The sequence below is a fragment of the Osmerus mordax genome, chromosome 17 (assembly GCF_038355195.1).
Source record: "Osmerus mordax isolate fOsmMor3 chromosome 17, fOsmMor3.pri, whole genome shotgun sequence".
In the NCBI taxonomy this organism is placed as follows: Eukaryota; Metazoa; Chordata; class Actinopteri; order Osmeriformes; family Osmeridae; genus Osmerus; species Osmerus mordax.
Genome location: NC_090066.1, coordinates 8,401,205 through 8,422,780, shown reverse-complemented (window position 1 = coordinate 8,422,780; position 21,576 = coordinate 8,401,205). Strand labels below are relative to the sequence as shown.

General features: G+C 43.4%; 2 protein-coding genes across 3 annotated transcripts; both read right to left on the bottom strand.

Annotated features, from left to right (window-relative positions):
- Positions 1-360: 360 nt before the first annotated feature.
- On the bottom strand, positions 361-6,057 carry il17ra1a (interleukin 17 receptor A1a). Of its 2 annotated transcripts, XM_067254762.1 has the most exons (12): positions 5,777-6,057; positions 5,536-5,560; positions 5,238-5,384; positions 5,011-5,132; positions 4,756-4,882; positions 4,428-4,475; positions 4,153-4,307; positions 3,542-3,616; positions 3,344-3,413; positions 3,097-3,225; positions 1,849-2,912; positions 361-1,812 (listed from the first exon to the last, which is right to left on the bottom strand). In XM_067254762.1, exons 1-12 carry the CDS (start codon positions 5,870-5,872, stop codon positions 1,477-1,479), a joined length of 2,394 nt encoding a protein of 797 aa, XP_067110863.1. In that variant the 5' UTR covers positions 5,873-6,057; the 3' UTR covers positions 361-1,476. The 2 variants fall into 2 exon arrangements, with proteins under 2 accessions (XP_067110863.1, XP_067110862.1); XM_067254761.1 differs by having other exon boundaries at positions 361-2,912.
- Positions 6,058-14,852: 8,795 nt separating this feature from the next.
- Positions 14,853-18,060, bottom strand: rergla (RERG/RAS-like a). Its single transcript, XM_067254512.1, has 5 exons — positions 17,782-18,060; positions 17,648-17,704; positions 16,856-16,929; positions 16,085-16,233; positions 14,853-15,571 (listed from the first exon to the last, which is right to left on the bottom strand). Exons 1-5 carry the CDS (start codon positions 17,831-17,833, stop codon positions 15,286-15,288), a joined length of 618 nt encoding a protein of 205 aa, XP_067110613.1. The 5' UTR covers positions 17,834-18,060; the 3' UTR covers positions 14,853-15,285.
- Between the last annotated feature and the right edge of the window lie 3,516 nt (positions 18,061-21,576).

Sequence of the window (21,576 nt, the reverse complement as noted above, 5' to 3'; positions counted from 1 at the left end):
CCGATCAACTGTTCCTTATTCGAGACAAGACCTACCTCTACATTCAATCTTGGTCTTCTCTTGAACATATACTGTCATTTTTGATCGATGAGAGATGTATACAATTATAGCCATTGCACTTTGTCACTCGAGCTCCATTTACTAGTGATAACATTTCGATCGAAAAAGGCGAGACAATCTCTTCTGATGCTAAGGTGCTATTGATGCAGGAGCAATGTAGTGACATGCAAACATGACAACATTCGTATGGTTTGCCATCTTGCACCCTTCAAACAGTCATGGTTAATCAATAACAAGCTTGGTTTTGTGTCGACGCCAATACATGACTCATCCGTGAGGTCACAGATTCATCCGTTCTTGTATCATCCTTTCCTTTATGTTTAATATAAACAATAATTCACAATCAAAAGGACAAGTCCCAAATAAAGAACTACAAATGACTGGCTTGTTCCACCATGCATACAGCGGTCATTTAGTCATTTTATTTCCCAGTGCCTCAACCCATGGCTATTATTGTTTTATATAAACAAATAATAATGTATCCTGGTGATGACATTATGAACTTTATGATGACTTGTGCAATTTTATATTGTTTTTATTGTTGTTGTTTTTAATGGAAAAAAAGAATATGCAGGGTGCCTTTTGTGCAGTGCACTGTTGGTTTAATGCAGTTGGATAGATTCTTAAGGGTTTTTATCATGAGACAAATTAAGCTTATCTTCTTGAACATGAGTTGCCAAACTGAAAAAATCGACCAGTTACATATATATGATTAAATATTATTGATTGCACTATCAATTAATACAATGATTTGAACATTTGTATATTGCTAATCATACCATGCCAAAGTATTTACAAGTTTTGATAAGTTTCTCTTTCATTTCAGAGAATAAAAACATCAGTTGTCTAATTGAATATTGATGATGCTGTTTGATTTGCTAGATGGCTTATTTTGGGTTTACAAATGAGGCAATGATATAAGATTCTATTGATAAAAAAAATATTTTTGTTGTTAACCTCAAACAGAACTGTGACCAAGTACAGAGACAACGCAAACTACCAAAGGACATTGCTTTCTTGAGCCGAAAATACGAAATGTATTCAATGTTTCAAATTTTCTATCTCTTGTTGTTCCCATTAAATGGGGTTGGACGTTTTATTCCTAAATTGTTTACAGGAAAATCTTTATTAATTTACAGAAAACAAATTCAACATGTAAAAAGTGTGCATCGTATATCTGTATTGATATGATGATATCTATTTACTGTAGATGTACAACTCAATCGTGACTGGCATAAAAAATAAATTTGTGGACTACACTTACACTGATTGGATTTTCTGTGTTCTTTAAGAAGTAAAAAAATGTATATGGCAAGTAAACTAAATAGAACAATTTGAAAGATGATCCGTAATGCTCATTAATTAAATACATTCTACCAACCCTTATCATTTTACACCACAACATTATCCAAAGTATTAGAGACTGCTCTGAAAGAGCTCTTCTTGCAGCCGAGCTAGGTTTGCCATTGGGTTCTCACAGAGTTGTTCATCTGGGAAAGAAATCCTGGAGATATAGCCTTGGTCTGACCCACTGATGGGTCTTTTATCTGAAGCTTCCACCAACTCACTGGCTGCACAGCCCTCCTCCTCCATCTCCACTGGCTGTGAGACGTTGATTGACGGGTGCGGGGGAAGGTACCATTCCTCGGCCGACTCTGAGAGGCTTGTTGTGCTGGAGCTGAGGAACAGCTGAAGAGCAATGAGTCTCTGCAAATCCTCAGGGGACGGCAGGCTGGGAGACAGGTCCTCTTCCTCCTCCTCCTTCTCTGTGGGGTACTGACCTGTCACTGACCACTCCTCCAGAGGACTCCTGTCCTCGGTAAGCCGGCCTGGCATGCAAACAGCAGGCGTGGCCATGTAGAACGGGTCACCTCCATGGGGTTGCAGATCTGAGAGGAGCACACCTGGCTGAAGTTGTACGGCCTGCTCTAGGGGGTACATCTGATGACAGGAAGAGTCCATCCTGGGAAGCACGGAAACTGAGGCCACTTGGCATTCTTGGTTGACTTCCGGAGTGACCATATAGATACTGTCACCTTCTTGATTGATCTCCACGTCAACAACATGAATGGGGGCTCCGTCTCGGTATTCTGGCACGCACTCATAAACGGGAGGGGCTTGGATGAGAAGGGGCTTGTGCTCGCTCAATGCTTCCTCCTCATTGGCCACGCATTCCTTCTCAAACCAATCGGGATGCTCAAACTGGTAGACCTGAAAGGCTTCGACGGCCAGTTTGAGAGCTTCACCGGACGGACAGTTGAAATAGTCTTCTTCTCTGATGCCCTCGATGTGGCTTACCTGACCAGGTTGGTATTTTTCTACTTCCAGAATCTGGAAGCAGAGTTCCTCAAAGTGTTTCATCAGCTTGTACTTGATCGCAATGTCAAAAACCGACGGCGAGTCCCGCTCCGTGCTGACGTCCTCAAAGTAAGCGACCAGGTACTTGCCTTTGGCTGCTGGCTTCTGCATGTCTGGCAGGAACAGGTTGAGGGCGGGAGTGAGCATGTCGTCTATGGACGACAAGACGTCCTCTCTGAGGTTGACCTTGGGCTGGCCACAAATGGCACGCCACTTGGCCTGCACGCCCGCGGAGCAAAGGAACAGAACCTTGTCTGTGGACTGCCACTGCCAGTCCAGCCAGGGCAGACGACCCATGGTGCCCAGCCAGGTGGTGTCCAGAAGGTCCAGCACCACCTCAATGCCACACTTGGCCTGTAGGAAGGCACCCAGCTTCAGTACGATGTCCTTGTAGAGGGGGTGGTCCTGGGAGTAGATGATCAGCACCCTGGGGTGTTTCCTGGAGGGCTTACTGCTCTGTTCCTTCCCGTTCACGGGGAGGGGACCCAGTGGCTCTGTTTCAGAACATTCCAGAACATGGTTTAATTCAAGTATCAGAAACAGCCTGCGCTACATTTCAAGTTGTCAAGAAAGTGAATGTAGGCCTATGTGATTGCAACAGCGGGTGGCTTTTGGCCGTGCTTGTGTGATAATTAATACTGATTGAGATTTAATGAGAGTATCTGTATGTTTACCAACCTGTCTTTCTTCCACGAAGTAGTCGATATATAATACAACACACGGTTAAACTGAAGACCACTCCTGTGCAGACAATTGTGGTGGTGACAAGAAAGGATAAGGTTGAAGGAGGTTGAGGTGTTGAGCGGACTGTAGGAATCAAATGAGCATTTGGCAAAGATCAATATTATTAATAAGCAGTACAACTCAATAAAAATCATTATCTATGCCTTCCAAGTTAAATTTGGCACAACAGTAATAACATTACCTTGACAAATGTCGAAGGTTTTCCTTAGTCGGACACAGTCATTGCTGCACAGAGGGAAAAAAGGCTGGATCTAGATGGAAGATATAATGAATAAAAAACATTGTTGCTGTAACACTCATTCATTCCTGCTGACTATTACTCAAGCCAATGCTTTTCCTGCAAAACTGGTTTGTCAATGGAAGTCCAAAGAAGACTTACCTCAGCGTCAAAACGGCAGCATGTTCCTGGCCATTTCTCAAGATCAAAGTTCACGCTGAGTGAGGTCTGATTGTCCTATATAAAACCATTGAGATGTATTCATTATTGTCTCTAGAAAGACTTTGTGCTACCAAACACTTCTAAAGAAACAGCGCACTTCAGTCTGTTTTGATTCTCTCAAAAGTCACAACTACAGTACATCATAGACATTCGTGCTATTTAATTTTACACTTGACGTGGTGACTGGGTATGTGGCAAGATTTTCAAATGGTTTATAAAAATACAATAAGCTGCATTTGCTTGTCTGATTGAAACCACTGATAACAGCTTAAAAGGTAGAACAAGCGGAGTTTCCTGTGGCGTCAACATCTGGGGCATAACCCTAAGGGTTGAGGAGTTTACAGTAAGCACGTTGTTACGGCAAGTTTTCTAGGTCATATGGTTGGGAGAGAAAACAGTCATTTAACCGGTCGCTGTCTTTGATGTGACAGGTTGCTAGGCGATTCTGTTAATCAAGCACTATTGAGACATTCAGAAAGTGAGAGAAAAAAGGGAGTTAGAGAGAGAGACAGACAGACACAGAGAGACACAGACAGACAGACATGGCCTACCTTAGCAATGTCCCTGTATTCTCTGTCATTCAAGCACTTCAGCAAGACTCTGTAGTCATCGGCGTGTTTATCAGTACTGAACCCCAGAGTGAGGAGGTTCCTGCCAGCAGGACTAGTGGACTGCTGCAGGGTCATGTTAGGTTTCCATAAAATTCCTGTCATCACAGAACCATGAGTTCATAAATTTCGGTCGAAAAAACAACTTCCTTGGGTGTTACTGTTAAATGCCCTTAAGACATTGAATCATAGGATTGAACTCATAATGTGGCACTTACCTGTTTCTAGACAGGTTTCTGTTCCTTGCATTCTGGGGTCATCGCAACCTTAATCAATTAAAATCAGATAAAGCTGATTATTACACACCATGCATGAATTAAAGTGATGTAAAAGGGACTGTTATTGTGACATATCCAAACAATCTCTATCATACAAGGTGCATATAACACATACTGTATGTTTACTACATACATCTGTGTACTATGAACTTATGTGTACATGTACTTTCTGGCACTATTTGTATGTCACTTTGGAGCCAAGCGTCGGCTCAATGAATAAAGATATAAATGTAGAATGTCCTAAATGGATCACAGGAGGCACAATTACCTGGAACCTCGACCCTCTTGTGGATGTTGTAACTGGTGTGCTTCAGGTTTGGCTTGGGGAGGTTGGAGACAGTGACCACGTAGGACAGACCAGGCTCGACCACCACACGGTCCAGAGAGAACGACCACTGGAGGAGGAGGAAGAGGAAGTGACACAATCCTCAACAGGTGACATGTGCAACAACAATGGGTCCAATAATAACGAATCAAGAGGAAAACAAACAGAGTCTGTGTTTTATGATTTAATGAGGCCTACCATTTCCATTTTTGGGTTTCGCATGCCTATACTATTAGAGAAGAGGTATCCAACACAAATGTGTCTGTTGTTAGAGAGCATCAGTACATTGACCTCAGTTCCCTTCAAGAACGAAATACTTCCTGCGTAAGAAAAACAAGAGAACTATATCATCCTAAAGTATTCTGTTTGCATTTGCTAATCAAGAATGACACTGAAACTTAGTTCTAGTTTATCCTATGATTTACCATCATCTTTTGCCTTCCATCGCACAACAAGCACAGGCCTCAAGTCTCCTTTCTCATCTCTTCTAGTGTGAACATCTACCTCCAGTTCCACAGGGCAACCTGGAGTGTAGTTTTTTGGCTTCAGCCAGTCTCCATCCAAGCAATTATCTACAGAAGAAAACAGAGCGGCTAAAGGATGTGAAGAAATAATGTCTTTCTAATACTGAGAAGTTTTCTTGTTTTTTGAATGTGTCTGCCCCAATTTGCAGACTTAAGTATGTGTAGGATTACAATAATACTATAGATGGAAGGAACTCACATATTTTCACTTTACAATACAAACCCTGAAAAATAAGGAAAAACATTCTTTAAAAAGACTTTCAACCACTATTCCAATGGTTGAAACAATAGAAACGCAGTATTTGTCCTTAGTTAACACAATCCTATCAGCACGTTGTTATTAACATCAAATTCATAATTGAAACCAACAACTTTGTTGATACATACGCAATTAGCACGGTACATAATTAGGAAACATGAGAGAGAAATATCCATCTCACCTCTTGTGCACATTTAAGAGCGGGCCCTTCCAAAATACTCAGGGCTGACGTGATAGATACAAGCCCAAACAACAATGGCACAATGGCCAAAGTCATATTTACTCATTTAGTTGAATCGATTTAATTCCAGATGTCGTTTTCTTTTAAGTCTACAAAGCACTGCGTATCGCGGCACTCGTGGTCCACAAGCCGAGTGTAAGGGTACTCTACGAATTACTCAAATATCCTACAATGTTCAGGAAATAAGGTAAAGCAGCCAGGTGTACAATGCAAGTGTCCCATGAACATTAAACTTCCTGGAGTGTATGCAAATGTGTCATGCGGTTTACGGAAACTAACCAGGTATTTTTCTTCTCTGCGTCATTGCATGTGGGCGTAAAAGAGCACATTTACTCTACTGAACCTCAACACAGGCCACGGTCCTATCAGCGAGCAAAGCGCTGGACTTTGATCTTTTATTTCCGATTGCGGAACTAAAATACCTATAGGGTGTTTTTTGTATGTGTTAAGAAACATTTGGATATTTTGATTCACAGTAAGTTATGTTATTGAACAGTAGGTGGTAGTATTTCCCTATGGCTTCACCAAGAGCTGTGACAATCTAATAATGTTAAGTCCCTGAGGAAACCCAACTGATAGAGTAGATCAATAATTATGATGAATTAATTACCGTTACTCTGCTCTGTCTTAAAACCATGCACTTCAACAATGTTCTTTTACCCAAATAGGCAAAACAGTGAATACATTTTTGGTTTATCTTACTAAGCACCAGTTTAACCTATGACAGTAATATCTATAAGGATAACTCAACTAAGAATAAGCCACCAGATGGCAAAAGAGGGCTTTAATGTCAAGTCATGGGAACATTGGATGGGGACATTTTGGGGGTAACAAAACAGTTTACTGATTCATAATTAATGTGTTTTTCTTGACAGTCAAACTACATCTTAATGCTATTACCATAATAATAAGGATTACAGGGACAAGGAAAAATATTGTATGTAACAAGATCTATCCATGAAGACAATCCCCCCAACTATAGATATCCACAATTGACTTGTGTCAGATCCACCCAATCAGTTGACAATGACATCACTGAGTTAACTTGAATAGAAAAATTGAACACTTCGCTCCAATTCACATCGTTTATTCCCAACCCACCGGGAGCATATCCTTCAAACATTAACAAATCCCATAATGCCTTTGTCTGGACACCTGCTCATGTCACATTCATCTTAAAAAACATGTGAATTAAAACAACCTCAACCTGTGAACCCAGCCGCCGAGAGCTGGTGTGGTGACTGCGATCTGAAACCGAACGCACCCGACAGTATGTGTGTGAAACTTCACTAACAGTCATGGATCGCCAAGCAGAGACTGTGTGCTGCTTCAGTGAAGCAGAGACATACAGAGGATGACGGTCTGTACAGGAGCTCAAAGATAATTTAATACCAATATCAAACCCTGGAATTAAGCTAGCTACCTACATAGGGGCTACCCCCAGCACATCCAGGTGTTCAGAATGCCATGGTTCTGTAGTCTGGGTTTAGTGGAAATGGGCGGCCAGAGAGGAGCATCTCCCGCTGAGAAAATGAGGAATCCATCCTCTCTCTCTCTCTCTCTCTCTCTCTCTCTCTCTCTCTCTCTCTCTCTCTGTCTGTCTCTCTGTCTCTCTCTCTCTCACGCTCTCTCTCTCTTTATGTGTGTGTGGTGTATGTGATCTGAAGACACATAACCCTTTTATGTGTCTTATGTGCCAAAGTTTTGCCCTTAGGTTTGGTTTTAGCTATAGCCTAATGTGTACCACATAAGACATTTCTGTGTCAAATAGAATAAGATAAATAAGGATTTGATGGAAAATGCAATTCCAGTCAAATTTAGACCAAAAACAAGTTTTTAATTTTTTTGAGTGCTTGGTCTCAAGCAGGTGAGCTCAACCTTATGAAGTCACAATATCCATGACCAATGAGTCAAACATTTGCCCTCCAACATTGATTAACTTGAATGTTAAAGTTTGTGAGAATGATGACATCATTTTTGAGAGGTCATGCAAGGAGAAGGAACAGTCACCTCATTGTATTGCAGTTTATAGAAAATGAAAAAGTGTAGAATGAGTTGTGACAGCACAAAGCCTGCTGGGAGAGGCCCTACACTGTGTGTCACAGTCTATGCTGCAGATGTCCAATTGGTTTGGGTTGGAATCTTAAAGAGAAGTCAAAACATTCCAGTTTTAGAAAATTAGGGAGCAGTTGATTTTTCCAGCAGCAATTTTAGATAATTTGCTTATTTTCAGTCGGTAACAGAAAACCTGATTTTGATACGTTGGCAGTGGACCCTTTATTTTTATTTTTTGCATCAGAGGTTTGACCTGTGTAATCGTCTTTGATACTTCTAAAAGGAGGTCTGTGGAGGAACTTCAGAGGGAGAATGGCTTTTTTTATACTGATAATCTGATTATGCCTCATTAATAGGGCAGATTTGATGCAAAATGCATGTTAGAACTTCAAAGGCTGCCTCAGACGAGGAAATGTTTGAGTCAAGCTGGTGAGCGGATGCATTAATGATAATCTCATGCTACTTTTTAGGACACATTTTTCAGACCTCATGATAAAAGTCTTTAGACTGAAACAGAATACTGCATACGGAAGTTTTATTTACCCTAAATATTGAGGAAGAGGAATTAAATATCCACTCTGGGGCACCAACACTGAAAAATCTTTCATCTGGGTGACTTTATTACTCGTTATTAAAATATAGTCAAGTTCTTGGCTCGGTAGGAAAAAACATAATGAAGATATTGATATAATTATTATTACCAGTGCACTGAGTATGATGAAATCCCTTCCCATGGAAACTAGTAGACCGGCATGTATTTTATGTTATCAAACAAGTATGGAAGCTTTAGCATGGTGCGTTTTAGATAATGGAGAAGTCAAGTGCAATTCGTCACCTTGTGAGGCCATGTCTTAGCAGTGCCAGGAGTTCACTTAATCTGCAGGATTTGCCCTCATACCGTCAGTAGACAGCTAAAATGAGACAGAACAGGGTGGTTTCATATTTTCCGCCCCATTGTTCGTATCATCACTGACTGGATCAGTGACTTGTTAGAATCTCTGCCCGGCTCACATTTCTGCACCTTAGAAGGCCTAAAGAGAGTTTGCAAGCCTTGTTTTGTGGGGCTACATGTCAGAATGATCTGTCATCTCTGTTCATGACCTCCCCAGACTTCCTGAAGTTCTGAAGTAATTTGGGAGATTCAAATTGTGTTTAATATAGGCTATCAAACAAGCTGTTTAACTTAGGTTAGCCATTGCATTGCTGTGGAGGTACTTACTCTGCCCTTCCTGCTGAAGAAAGGACCATTGTGTGTCTGATTTCCTTAAAAAAATTACCAATTGGGAGTTTGTAGTAACTAAGTTGCACCTATCTGTCAAAATAGAAAAGTGAGATAAATGGCTGATTGCTGAAAGCAAGAAAATAAAGAAAGAAAGAAAGAAAGAAAAAAGAAATAGATGTAAATTGTAACTTCAGGGTGGGGAGGACCAAAGGACCAGATGACTAAAATAGAAAGTTTGAGACCCCTCCTCTGACTTCATGCAGCAGAAGGTTAACCTGCATAACCTGAGACCAAGTCAACAAAGCAGGAAATACTCCAAATTCTGAGCCCAGTACACACTATACACATCGTCTGTAGGTAGCTGTATCAGACAGTAACGTGGTTGTTATGACGATGTGAAGCTCTATTCTGTGCCGTTCAGAACATGCCAGAAGAGTCCCATTTCCAAATGCTCTGAATTGTGTTTAGGGTAATTCTACACTCACTTGTTTTCCTTTTCTTTTTCCTTATTTATTCCACTGCTTAGATACAGGGTGGGTCCCTGACTCCCTCGAGTTCCCAATCTCTCTCTCTCTCTCTCTCTCTCTCTCTCTCTCTCTCTCTCTCTCTCTCTCTCTCTCTCTCTCTCTCTCTCTCTCTCTCTCTCTCTCTCTATCTTTCTCTCTCTCTCTGTCTCCCTCGCTCTGTTTCTCTGTCTCTCTCTCTATCTGGAGTCTGTGGGAAAAATGGTGCTCCACAAGGTCCTATGAAAGTAAACTTTGTCTCCTTTGGGATTTTGGCAGGACTGGACGAAATGAATAGGACAGTAAACTTTTCCTCACAAGCGAACCCTTCTAGTTTTTCAGCTTACGTAACCTGGATATGATTACTGTCTCCCCCGACGACATTGGTTCTAAATCGCAGTCTGATCTGGGTTGAGAGCAGCAATATATTTGAAAAGATTGCCAATTCTCAACCACGTCAGAATAACCTTGTTTAGGATGAAATGGAGTTTTATTGAATCTGGACTTGATTGCAATAGTGTGTGGTTGCGAAGCCCTTGGGTTGTGTTTGCGGGGGGGTTGAGTCACTTTGCTGAAACTCTAGATCACCTAAAGCAATAAAAAAAAGCACATTGGCGCCAACACGTGTGATGTTCAGCTCTTTATTACTCCATTTGGGATCTCCTTTCTGGATGTGGTGACACCTGAATGTGTTCAGCCTAACTCGGAGGGACCTCAGATAGGCGCCTTGTGACTGGAGCTCACGGCCTCAGGGTCTGCTGGAAGGTAACCTCCACTCACCTGACCTGGTTAATACCCCCTGCTGGACTGGATACCCCACGGTGGCTTGTCAGCAGGGTGATTATAACCCCGTCCCCAGGTCTGAGCCCTTGATTCCCCCAGCATCCCGGCTCCCTCCCCTCTCCTCCCCCTCTCTCCCCTTTGGCAGCCCCTTCTCCGTCACATTAACCTCCAATGCATTCCTGGCGTGCCAGCGCCCAGGGCAGAGCCATCCATGCTGTAACACGGGGGCAGGGAGAAGGCCAAGTGGCAGCCGAGTGCAAACGGAGCATTTCTCAGCTGTCCGCTTTCTCCTTATCACCCCCGCCCCCCCCCCCCCCCCTCCCTCCCCCCCCTGGCCAGGAGAAAATACCTGGCGTCCCTGTGGATGGCGAGGAGGAATGCTGGCTTCGCGCCGCTCGCCACAGCCCTGAGCGCTCTGGGTTATCTCGTCCATCGCTCCGAGCTGTTCCCCCCGAGACGGGAGCTATGCGAGGGGGCATGGGAGTGCAGCTGAGGGTGGTGTCCTCGGAGGGGGCCACAAAAGAGACACTCACCCAGGTGGTTCCCTGTTTGTTCAAGAACCAAAAGCGGGCGACGTGTCGTTCTCGTTGTTTGGTGTTGTTTACCGGTCTGGGTTTCCTCAGGCGGAACTAAGATGCAGAGGGAGGCTGTCAATGCTGACTGTGATGCTGTTGTTAACTTTTAACTTTTAACTCACACACACACACACACACACACAACAAGGATCCAAACACGTTTTTGATATCTTTTGAGTCAGTGTGGTCTTGAGTACAGGGGATTATTACCTACTTGAGAGAGATGACTGTGTTTTCTTGTCTGACAAGTAGGCAACCCATTCTACGGGAAAGAAAGATATTATCTGCTGAATTTAAGACGTGTTTGTTGTTCAGAGCTACCTTTGGGGACTCCCTCTCGGCGAGGTGGAATAAAAAACAACAACTTCAGTTTGTCACGTCGCAGGAATGGCACGTCATCCAGGATCTTCAAAGACGGGCCGAAGTTCATTCGTTCTGGATTTCGTGTTAGTGATTAGCACGTGAGGCGGTTCACACATCTCAGAGCGTGATCAAGGCACGCTTAGGGAAGCCTCTGCCTGGAACGTGAGATGGGTGTTAAAGGGGTCAAACAGGAACTGAGTCCGACATCGCGGGAATAAACCTGAAACGTTCTTTAGCAAGAGAGAGGTCATTGGTGTGTGGGCTTAATTGACATGACATCATTACGCTTTAAGCACACTGCCTCCACAATACACTGACCCAGGGGGTAATTGACCCAACTAACACATACAAACACACACATATACACATACACACCTCCTCCTCACTGAGTCATCCACCAAACAGGTTTCTGTCACGTTTTCAGCTGCACGTAGTTAGCTTCAATTCGTTTTCCCACAAGCTGTCCCAAAGTTATCAGCAAGCAGCGCATTTCATAGTTTCACATCGGTAAAGTTGAATGAAAGACTGCCTCCTGCAAACTCCCAGAGTGCACACAGTACATTTCTAGTCTTTGTCACAGACCTACATGGGATATTCCATGTTTCCTTGTTGGTCCTTGGTGGAAAAAACGTCCTCTGTTCTTTGTTCTAAATTCAATCATAGTGAGGATTTCTGGTACAGACTTCTTGATTTCAGAGTGCATAGGAGACTGTTTGTGGTAAGATTTCAAACACAGTTTTTCACCCACCTGTCAATCATCCCAGTGATCTTGGCAAGGCGAGCGAACGTTAGTGGGATTTAGAATGGATGGAACAGATTAGGGCGCCTCCGTAGCCCACGGAGATGATAACTCCACTGTCAAAACACACTGGGCTCAGGCTCTCTGCGTGTATGGACCTTCCCTGTCTATAGGCCTAATCAGGGCCAGATGTCGACCATTCACGCCGCCACGGCAACATCAAACAGATTCCAGGCCTCTGCAGCAAGCGTGGTCTTCTGACCCTATTACAGCCCATCAAGCTTTGCTACGGTCGGCCGCATCTACAGCTTCATCCACCGGTCTCCCCTACGCTACCCTGCAGGCAGGCAAGAAGACCGCTGGTGGCTCAGGAAGAAAATCGAAATCCTTTTTATTTATTTAATTTTTTTTTTACTTTAAAGTGATTTTCTTTTTATGGAGTCACCATAACAACAGACATCATTCACTGCTGTGGGATTCTGGTGAGACTTCAAGCCAAAGCATCACCTTGATTGAGATGCCTTTTGAATATGTTTGCCTTACCTAACTATGAAATAACAGATTTGCATTTCATGTGCCCCCTCCTGAGATGGATGCAACGCGTTTTCAATTGACCAGGAAAAACAGAAAGTCTTACACTAGGATCGAATAGAAACAGAGCAGGCTTGCATCGCACAATAAACACCATCCTACACATCAGATCCACTGGTGCTCAGTCTCTCCTCAATGAGCCAATGCTTTGTCAGGTGCAGCTGCAGAACTTGGGGGTGTTGGAAGAAGAGGAGGAGGTGAACTGGTTGGGCTTTGACTCTCACTACAGGCCTGTGTTTTGAAAAAAAAGGGTTCTTTTTTTTGCTTTCCAGCGACACCTCTCCCCACTCTGTCTCTTCGGGCACCCTCTCCCCAGCTACATTTCAACGCCTTCACACTGAAAGAGCAGCCATAAACAGGGGCTGTGATAAACAACAATTCTTCAGACCTGTCTAATGCCCAGATTTCCTAAAGGGCTTAAGAGGTGGCTGTTGCCTGAAAATGGGCACAAGAGTCAGTCTGTATTTACCCATAATCCATGGCTTTACATGTCATTCCCCCCCCCACCCCTCCTTGTTGAAGACCCCTACAAAGAAAAGCAAATCAAAGCTAAGGTGCTGAAAATGGCTGCCCAGAGGCCAGTCCTAATCCTCTTACCAGGATCTTGTTCTTTTGATTTACAGAATGACACATTGGTATTTCGATTCAACTTAAAATCGGTGTTCTTTAGGCTGATGATAAATGTATTTGTTCCTTGAAGAAAACTTCTTACACCTCTGTTTCCACTGGATTTACCCCAAAAAGGTGAGCCCACAAATAAATTGTGGTGAAAGCCTTCCTAGCATGACATGAGAAAACACAGGCCGATACTGGAACAAACTACATTTCACCCTAGTGTACAGTTCAGTCGACATGTTTGCGGGCGTGGAGGACAGAAGAAGCCAGGGTACATATTTCCTGACGAGGCCAGGTGTTTGTTTACAAAATGGTTATCTGCAGCGTTGAAAACATTGACAGCACCCCCATAGTGGTGGGTCCAGGTGAGCGAGCTGTTCCCGCAGTCTCCGTAACCACATCTGAGGCTTCGTGCATCGACGACCCCTGACCTCGTTCATGCATCTATGCAGAGATAACGCTCCTCTGGCAGTCTCAGTGGTCCAGGCTCTGTTTTCTCATCATCCCTTTTCCCACTCCCTTGTTGTTCACTCTTTCATACTATTCTGTTATTTCTCTCTGTCTCTCTTGACTATGGAAAACATATATATATATTGATCTGGGAATGGCAGCGTTGGGTTTCAGCCAAACAGTTCAGAATGTTCTTGGCCAGTGATATAGCTTGCTAGGACCTGGACAAATGTCAACTCAATTTATTTTTGTATAATCGCTAGACTTCCCTGGGTTAGGTCATTCTTTGGCAAATACTCAGAGCAGGAGGAGAAGATATGCATGTGAGGACTGTTTGAACAGAACAGGTCCCTCATCCATATTGAATCGTCATTTCATTTCTGGGTTTGCTGTCTGATGGGTTCATAATCTCTGACAGACACTTTTTTGCATTATTTAACACAGAGACACACATATTAACACAGACACACACCAGAAAAGCAATGCTATCATGATCACCATGCTAATTAACAAACTGCAGCCTGTCTGGAAGATTACTTTATTAGTTAATCATTTACAAGCTAAATGAAAGGCAACACAAACCTGCAATCATCCTGGAGAGACACTGGAGAGTTGCAGTGAAAATAATTTCCCCACAGGCAGGATGAAAATAACTTTCCTTTCAGCCAAGCTGTAATGTTATTGTTTGATAAAAATGACAGTGCTAGCCACCATGGAATATATCCAGCAATAGCACACTTGCTTCAGTATCAGTCACATCGCATAATTGATAAGTAGTGTATGAACAATGTGAGAGGTGAAAGATGTGGCAGGTGAATTAGCGTCGTCTTTCTAATCTCTCTTTCCCTCTCTCTTCTTGCTCCACAACTCTTCTCAGTTTTTACTCACAGAGAGGTTTAACCTACAGCTTTATCAGTTATTGTCTTAACCTACTTTACCATCCCAAACCAAGCCTGTACATTTCTTTGCATGAGCTATTCTACTACTGGAAATCGTCTTTCAATCATGCCACAGTAGACATGCAGTAGGCTGAAGGTCATATGACCCATAAAATAAAAGATCAAGATTAACCCCTTGTGTTTCGTATGTGGAGTAAAAAAAAAAAGCTATTATACAGGAGTTAAGGACTTACATCACATTTATTTGGCAAGGTCAAAATACCACTAAGGCTTACAATACATAACTCTTACACAATCACCCAACCACTGTACAATTGGTTGAAATATCATGTGCTAAATATGCCATTCCCTGACGATTGCAAGCCAAAGGTACGTTCAATGTGAGTAAGTCAGGAAGGCAGTAAGCTAAAAGTAGTCCCATCCGAAAAGCACAGTGCACAAATGTATTATCATGTATACCTCAAAACAAAATGTAACTTCACGTTACAACGATAGCAACAGCATTAGCATTAACAGACCAGGGAATAGCTCTCAGGCTATATTTGGTCAGTCTATTGGTCTTGAATCCATGCGCGAGTCTTCAAAAACAGTCCTGGTGATAGCCTGTTAGGTGCATTTGGTTTAAACACCAGGGCAGGTGGCAGGGGCGGGGTCTCACACCGATTTTCTCCGCTTGCCAAACACATTGTTGATGAGCTTGGCCATGGACTTGGAGCCGCTGGGGCGGCGCCGACGCTCCTTGGCCTTGCTGCCCATGCTGGCGTTGTGGACCATCTTGGAGAACATGAGGACCACTTCCTGGTAGTGCTCGGCGGCCGACAGCTCGTAGAACTGACAGCGGTGCTCGGCGGCCAGACGCTGGCCCTCCTCGCGGCGCACCTCCCTCATGTGGCACAGGTCCTGCTTGTTCCCCACCAGGAACACCAGAGAGTCCGTGTCCCTGTGGGGGAGGGGAAAGGGGGGGGGGGCACAGAGGGGAGCATGAGCAGATGAAGGAACACGATACCTTCTGGTGGAAAAGACACGAAGACAACGAAAAGCGAAATATCGAGCGCTGCCGCAGGGCTCTTTATAGACGACAGACGAGACGCCGGGGCCCGCAGGCGTCGACTGAGATGCGGTCGCTGAGTCAACGTTGCATTCATGGCAACAGCTAGCAGGAGGGGAGGCCGTGCTGTGCGCTGGATTATCCACCTATACTCTGAATGAAGACCAGATCCATCCTTGTCAAAGAGCGGCTTTCAGCCAAGGACAGGGCCAATACAGCCGAAAGTTGTTGCTGTACTGACGTTACAGCCCTTGAGATGAATGACTGTTCAAATCTGTAGCCCGCTTAGTTATTTCACGGCCAGGAGCCAACATCAGCCCCATGGAAGGTGACCAATGAGGGACGGAGAATAAACAGACTGAGATGGAGGTGAAGTGTGCACTGAGTTGGAGGGGGGGGGCATACCTTTTGGCCACGCCCAGTTGCAGCTCTCGGATCAGGTGCACTATGGCCTTGGCGGTGATGAAAGAGGAACGGTCGCTGATGTCATAGACGACCACGAAGCCATCGGCCCAGTGGATCTGGTCATTGAGGTTGGACTTTCCCTCTCCACCCTACAGAGGACACACGGATGGACAGCAGAAAGATGGGGGTCAACGTCACGGAATCGCCACCTCAAACCCGTGAGCGGCCGTATTACACCCCAAAGTTCCCCCGTGACGCTGTTCCATGGGAAAGAAAAGTCTAGGTTTAATCATCACTGTCATCCTTTACCTCGCTGCTAAAGCATACTGCAGTCATCTGAAAGTAATATACTTTTCTTTTGCTGTGCGGGCATTCTTAGCCCAGCTTTCTTCACTTGGGGAATTGGTTCTGGACTAATTCAGACAAATGAGGTCCGGGATCTGTGATTTATGGACTTCTTGGCTGAATCTCAGTAAGGGGCTCTGGGTCTGTCCAGGGAGCCAAGAGCCAGGCATCTGGGTCTAGGCACTGTAAGTGAGACAGATTGCCCTGGCTCCCTGCTTCATACGGTCCCCATTAATTGTGTTCGGGTTTTTACAGATGAGATGAATGGGTGCAGATGATAGGCGCTGATAAGGTGCCACAGTATGTTTTCGGGGGGCGTTGAGGGCATTAAGTGTCAATGTGAACTCAGTTATCTCCACCGACATGTTAGCGTGGCCATGAAGGTTGCAGTGTCTGTGCTGTTCCCTCTCCCAGATCTGGACTCACCTGGGAACAAGGATCATAGAGTTCCAGATTGAGCTGTCTGCCGTCAATAGAGAGACGCTTCCTGTAAATACACTCTGCGGGAAAGAAGGAGAGAAATACAGAGAGATCCAAAGAGAGAGAGAGAGAGAGCGAGAGATTGATTTAAGCAATAAAATGGTTGCCCCAACAGTATATAATGTATCGCTCTTAATGTACCATCATGAGTTGCCAACATTCTTTGACTGCAGCATTTTTGGCTTAGACTCTGACTTGGCAAGGTGCCAAGCAGTGCCATAGGGAGAGTGGTCAGCGGCTCAGGTGAAACTAGATTAACTCCAAGAAACAATGGCCTATTGAGCCACTGTCAGGGCCAAAACTTCAGGATGTGTATCAGAATTCCTCCCTAGAAAGGCCAATCTTCCACCAGATGATTATGACTATCAAAATCGCATTAAGTGTTTATATTTAAAGTCAATAGATAATATTCCCAGGGCTTTAATTTAAGACAAACAACACAATCCATATGGACAAATTCAATTGACTTACTGAATTGACTCAGTTTATCTAAGTAACATCCACATTATGGGAATAATTGTGCCTACTATCGAACATTTCAACTGTTATAGGCTACTTAATAGAAGTAGACGTCTGGTTGAATATAAATGGTCCGTTCACACTGTTCACACTAGGAACTTTATCACTTAAGCGACTTAAAATTGATTAAAAATAAATAAAAAAACTCAGACTGGCATTTAATCAACAAAAACGAAGTCTAGCCGCTGTCCTTCAGGTCAAAAACCATGAACATTTTACCTGATGAGGATGCATATTCGCCAATAAATCGCCTTGTCAGGAATCGAACGATGAGAGCTGTAGGAATGAATACGCTCATTAGTTAAAACGTTATAAATCAAAATCCAAGTTGTTGAGCACTTCAGAAACCCTACCTGATTTCCCGACTCCTCCACTTCCCAAGACTGCGAGTTTTATGTCGTTCATAATTGCGTAGTCTACAGCAAGTTTGTTTTAGAACGTTACTTTCCAGAATTATAATGAGTACTTTCTTTGGATATCCTCCATTGAAACCGACTCAACATCTTAACAGCACCGGTTTATTTGGTGAAAGAAAATCGTTCTAGGCTAAGCATCCCTCCATTCGTTTAGAAGCACGGGCGCTCCACTGACTTCACAGCAGGGGTGCAGTCGGTTATCTCGAACAGCTTCTGTAGTGAGCTGAGGGAGGGAGCAGCTGGCTCATGCCGTCACTGTGACGAGGAGACTATTGAAGTGTGCGGGATGTGGACAAGAGGGGGCTTTTATAGACGGGAGACGAATATATTTTCATGAAGAGTGGTGTACTTGTTTACGCTAATCTCTAAAGCTTTCTCGTCCTCTTTGAAGGTCAGTTCAGTTGTCAAGTGGTAACCTTTAGGGTCTCATCGAAAACCACCACCACCACCACCACCACCAACAACAACAACAACAAAACAACTGATCTTTCTTCTGTGTAATTGTAATACAACAATCTCTGTATTCTGACATTATGGAGAAAAAAATCCTTTACAGTCTAAAATAACCTGGTGTAATTGACTCATTCAAAGATTGCATGGACTGGATTGTTTATCACAGTAAACTAACTCTAAACTGCATTAAGTGGCTATCAGCATAACACAGTCCATAGTTGGGAAGCAGCAGTTATTCTAAAGTGCACACAAGGCTAAGAAAGAAAGGTGATTGTTATCAAAGGTCATTATAAAGCATCTGATACCCTCTCAATTTACCTTGAATAGGCTTATTTTCTTTTAACAGAGCCCAATAAGATATCACATAAATGCATAGCCACAAAGCACTGAATACAGTACAGATTACAGAATTTGTCATTTTACTGGCATAATCACCCTGATACAACCCACATTTAAAAACACACAACATGCAAATAGTTGTCCTCCTCACCATCTGTGACCAAAGTTTTGTAAAGTATAGGGTTCCTAAGCCAGTCAGTGTTTCTGCTACTGAACAGCACAATAGAAGCTGCCATGGATGTGAAGGATATAGTTTGATGTTCAAGTAAACACAACAGCAAGTATCAAGGATGTCCAGCGTCCCAGTTTTCTTCAGACTGGTTTAGGACTTCAGGTCTTTTTCCACAGCAACAGGAAGCACACACACACACAAAAAAATAGATCAAGACCGTTTGGGAAGGAACATGTGATGATAAATCAACCAAATGAACACACATCTATAAATTACACAGTCGGTTTCTAGCCATGAGGGCGCTCCATATTTCTAAAGTCATAAATTCAATTCTTGCATAACCTCACAAGAACACCTTTCTCCCAGCTGTAAATACACGCTTACCAGGAACGCTTTAGCTCACATGATCCACTTTTAATTGGAACGCCAACATTGTTTTAGTTTCGGAGAATATTTTTCTCTCTACAAACATGCGAGACCGTGTCTAAATGGCTTATCCCTCTCCCACCTCCCAACAGCCAGGACACTAAAATCACTGGACAAATTTCTAGCACGTTCCCGGACAAGACATGAACCCTCAGTGTGAGTCGGAACAGATGGGGGAGTTGCAGTATGGTTGATTCCTATAATACCTACCTGTGAACTGGATTTATGGAGAATCGATTGGAATGTTTTTTGGTTTCTTTGCAGCAAGTGTCGATTGTTGAATATGACATAACACATATGACTATTGTGTACATGTGGACAGCAAAATGCATCACTTGTTTTTTTACAGAAAAAAAATATTGGTGCTAATATACTAAAGGTTTGTGGATTTATGTTGTTTCCAATGAATTCATGACAGTTATACAACAATACTATTCAAATCACATGCACTCTCTAAACATGACACTTGGTGACACGTGATAGCAGAATAAAAAGTACACAGGCATATCACTAGTTATTTAATCAGGCATTTGTTTATCTCGGGGGAATCTATACTAGATGCAACACAGATCCATTATCAAGAGAGAGACTGATATGGATGAAAACATGCCACGGGGAAGGTCTAAATGTCATAGGACAAAGTCACAAACATGCTGGGATCTCGAAAGCTTTACAGCTGTACAGGGGGTTGGAGTGGATGCTAATGACCATCGATGGTATGGCTGAGTTTGCTAATGTGCTCCCAATCCAATAGGAACATCCAAAAGAGAAAGAGGTCAAACCGCATTTAAACTATTTCATCAACCTATTCTTTTAAAACAACAGCGACAGGCTGGTGTTTACGCTGGCAGTCAGGGCAGTGTTCGGCCCATTTCATGCGGTCTGGCCTGCACTTAGAAGCACACCCTCAAAGTGAAAATGTTAGGTAGACAAATGGCCTGGTAAGGTAGAAAGGCTTTGGTCCTCGGCCGACATCGCTCATCTTAATCCACACAGACAGCAAAGCCCTGGATGAGGGCAGGGAGCGTAAATGTTGGCTGATGATACAGCTCGGAGAGAGGAAACACACAAGGAGGACGGGAGGGAGAGAGACGGAGAAAGAAAGACAGAGAGAGAATAAAGGAGAGTGAGAGAAAGAAAATGAAATGAGAGGACAAAGGGAAAGCGAGAGAAAAACGGGATGTAAAAAGAGAGCGAGAGTAAAAGAGAGATAGAGAGACCCCCATCACAGTAGGTGGGTGATACATGAATGATACAGCTCGGTCTCCTTTTGATCTCCGTGGGCGCCCCAGATCTGAGAAGGGCTCTGACGGGCCAGAACCGCTGATGTACACCTCCATCACCAAGCTAATGACAAACCCAGATTTGAGCTCCACAGCCATTTTATATCACTTAAAACTACCCCCCCGTCCCTTCGTTCTCCCTGACATGCTCTATTTATACTCCTGTTCTGTTGGGAGACAGCCTGAAGGGTTATGTCCCTGTCGGTGAGGACAGAACAATGTGTGGGCTGCCCCCATAGGAATACATCTGTGGTGATTGTTTCTCATTTGAGAGAGAGGGAGATAAGTTGGCAAATAAAGGAAATGTAGAGGAAGGGTGAACCTAAAACACCTCACGTCTTTGCCAAGGCACCCACATCCATCTGTGAGGCACCTATCTAAATGGATTGGATTGGTCTGGACACTGGAGAACTTCAGGCGCCAAGATGTGACAAGATGGTGCCCGCTTCTATCTTTGACAGAGAGGAAACCATAACAATAAAGGAGAGAAATAACTCAATTTTGTTTTGATAGGAAATAAGAAAACAGGTCTTTTCTTTCCTTCAATCGTCCAATGAATGCGCTAGGGCAACGTAGCCTTCAGCAATAGCTGGAGTTCTGACCCATAAATGGTTGTTTGGTTTCCTCTCAGAGGGACTCCTATCTCTAACATTGTCCAGTGCACCATCCCTCTGGCTGTTGATGAGCCAGGAAAGTGCATCTCATATCTATGTTGGCCGGAGGGAAAACCATACATATTTATGTCAGACCGCCAGCATTGTTTAAGATTTACATTCTGAGAAATGATGGATTATAAACAGTGTGTATTTCAGATGGATTTCTGTTAGGGTTATAGAGTGATACACCTGAAAACTCCTAAAATGTGTTAAGTTAGGTCTGAACCAGACTATACCATGTACTATAGTTACACCTGTAGTTTTTATTTTCCTTCTTCAATATCACAGTTCACCCATGCATCAACATATCAAAATTTATCAAATATGAGGAACATAACTCAAAAGACTTATATCTCACATTACTCCAACAAACAACCTCCACAAAACCTTTTATTTTGACTAA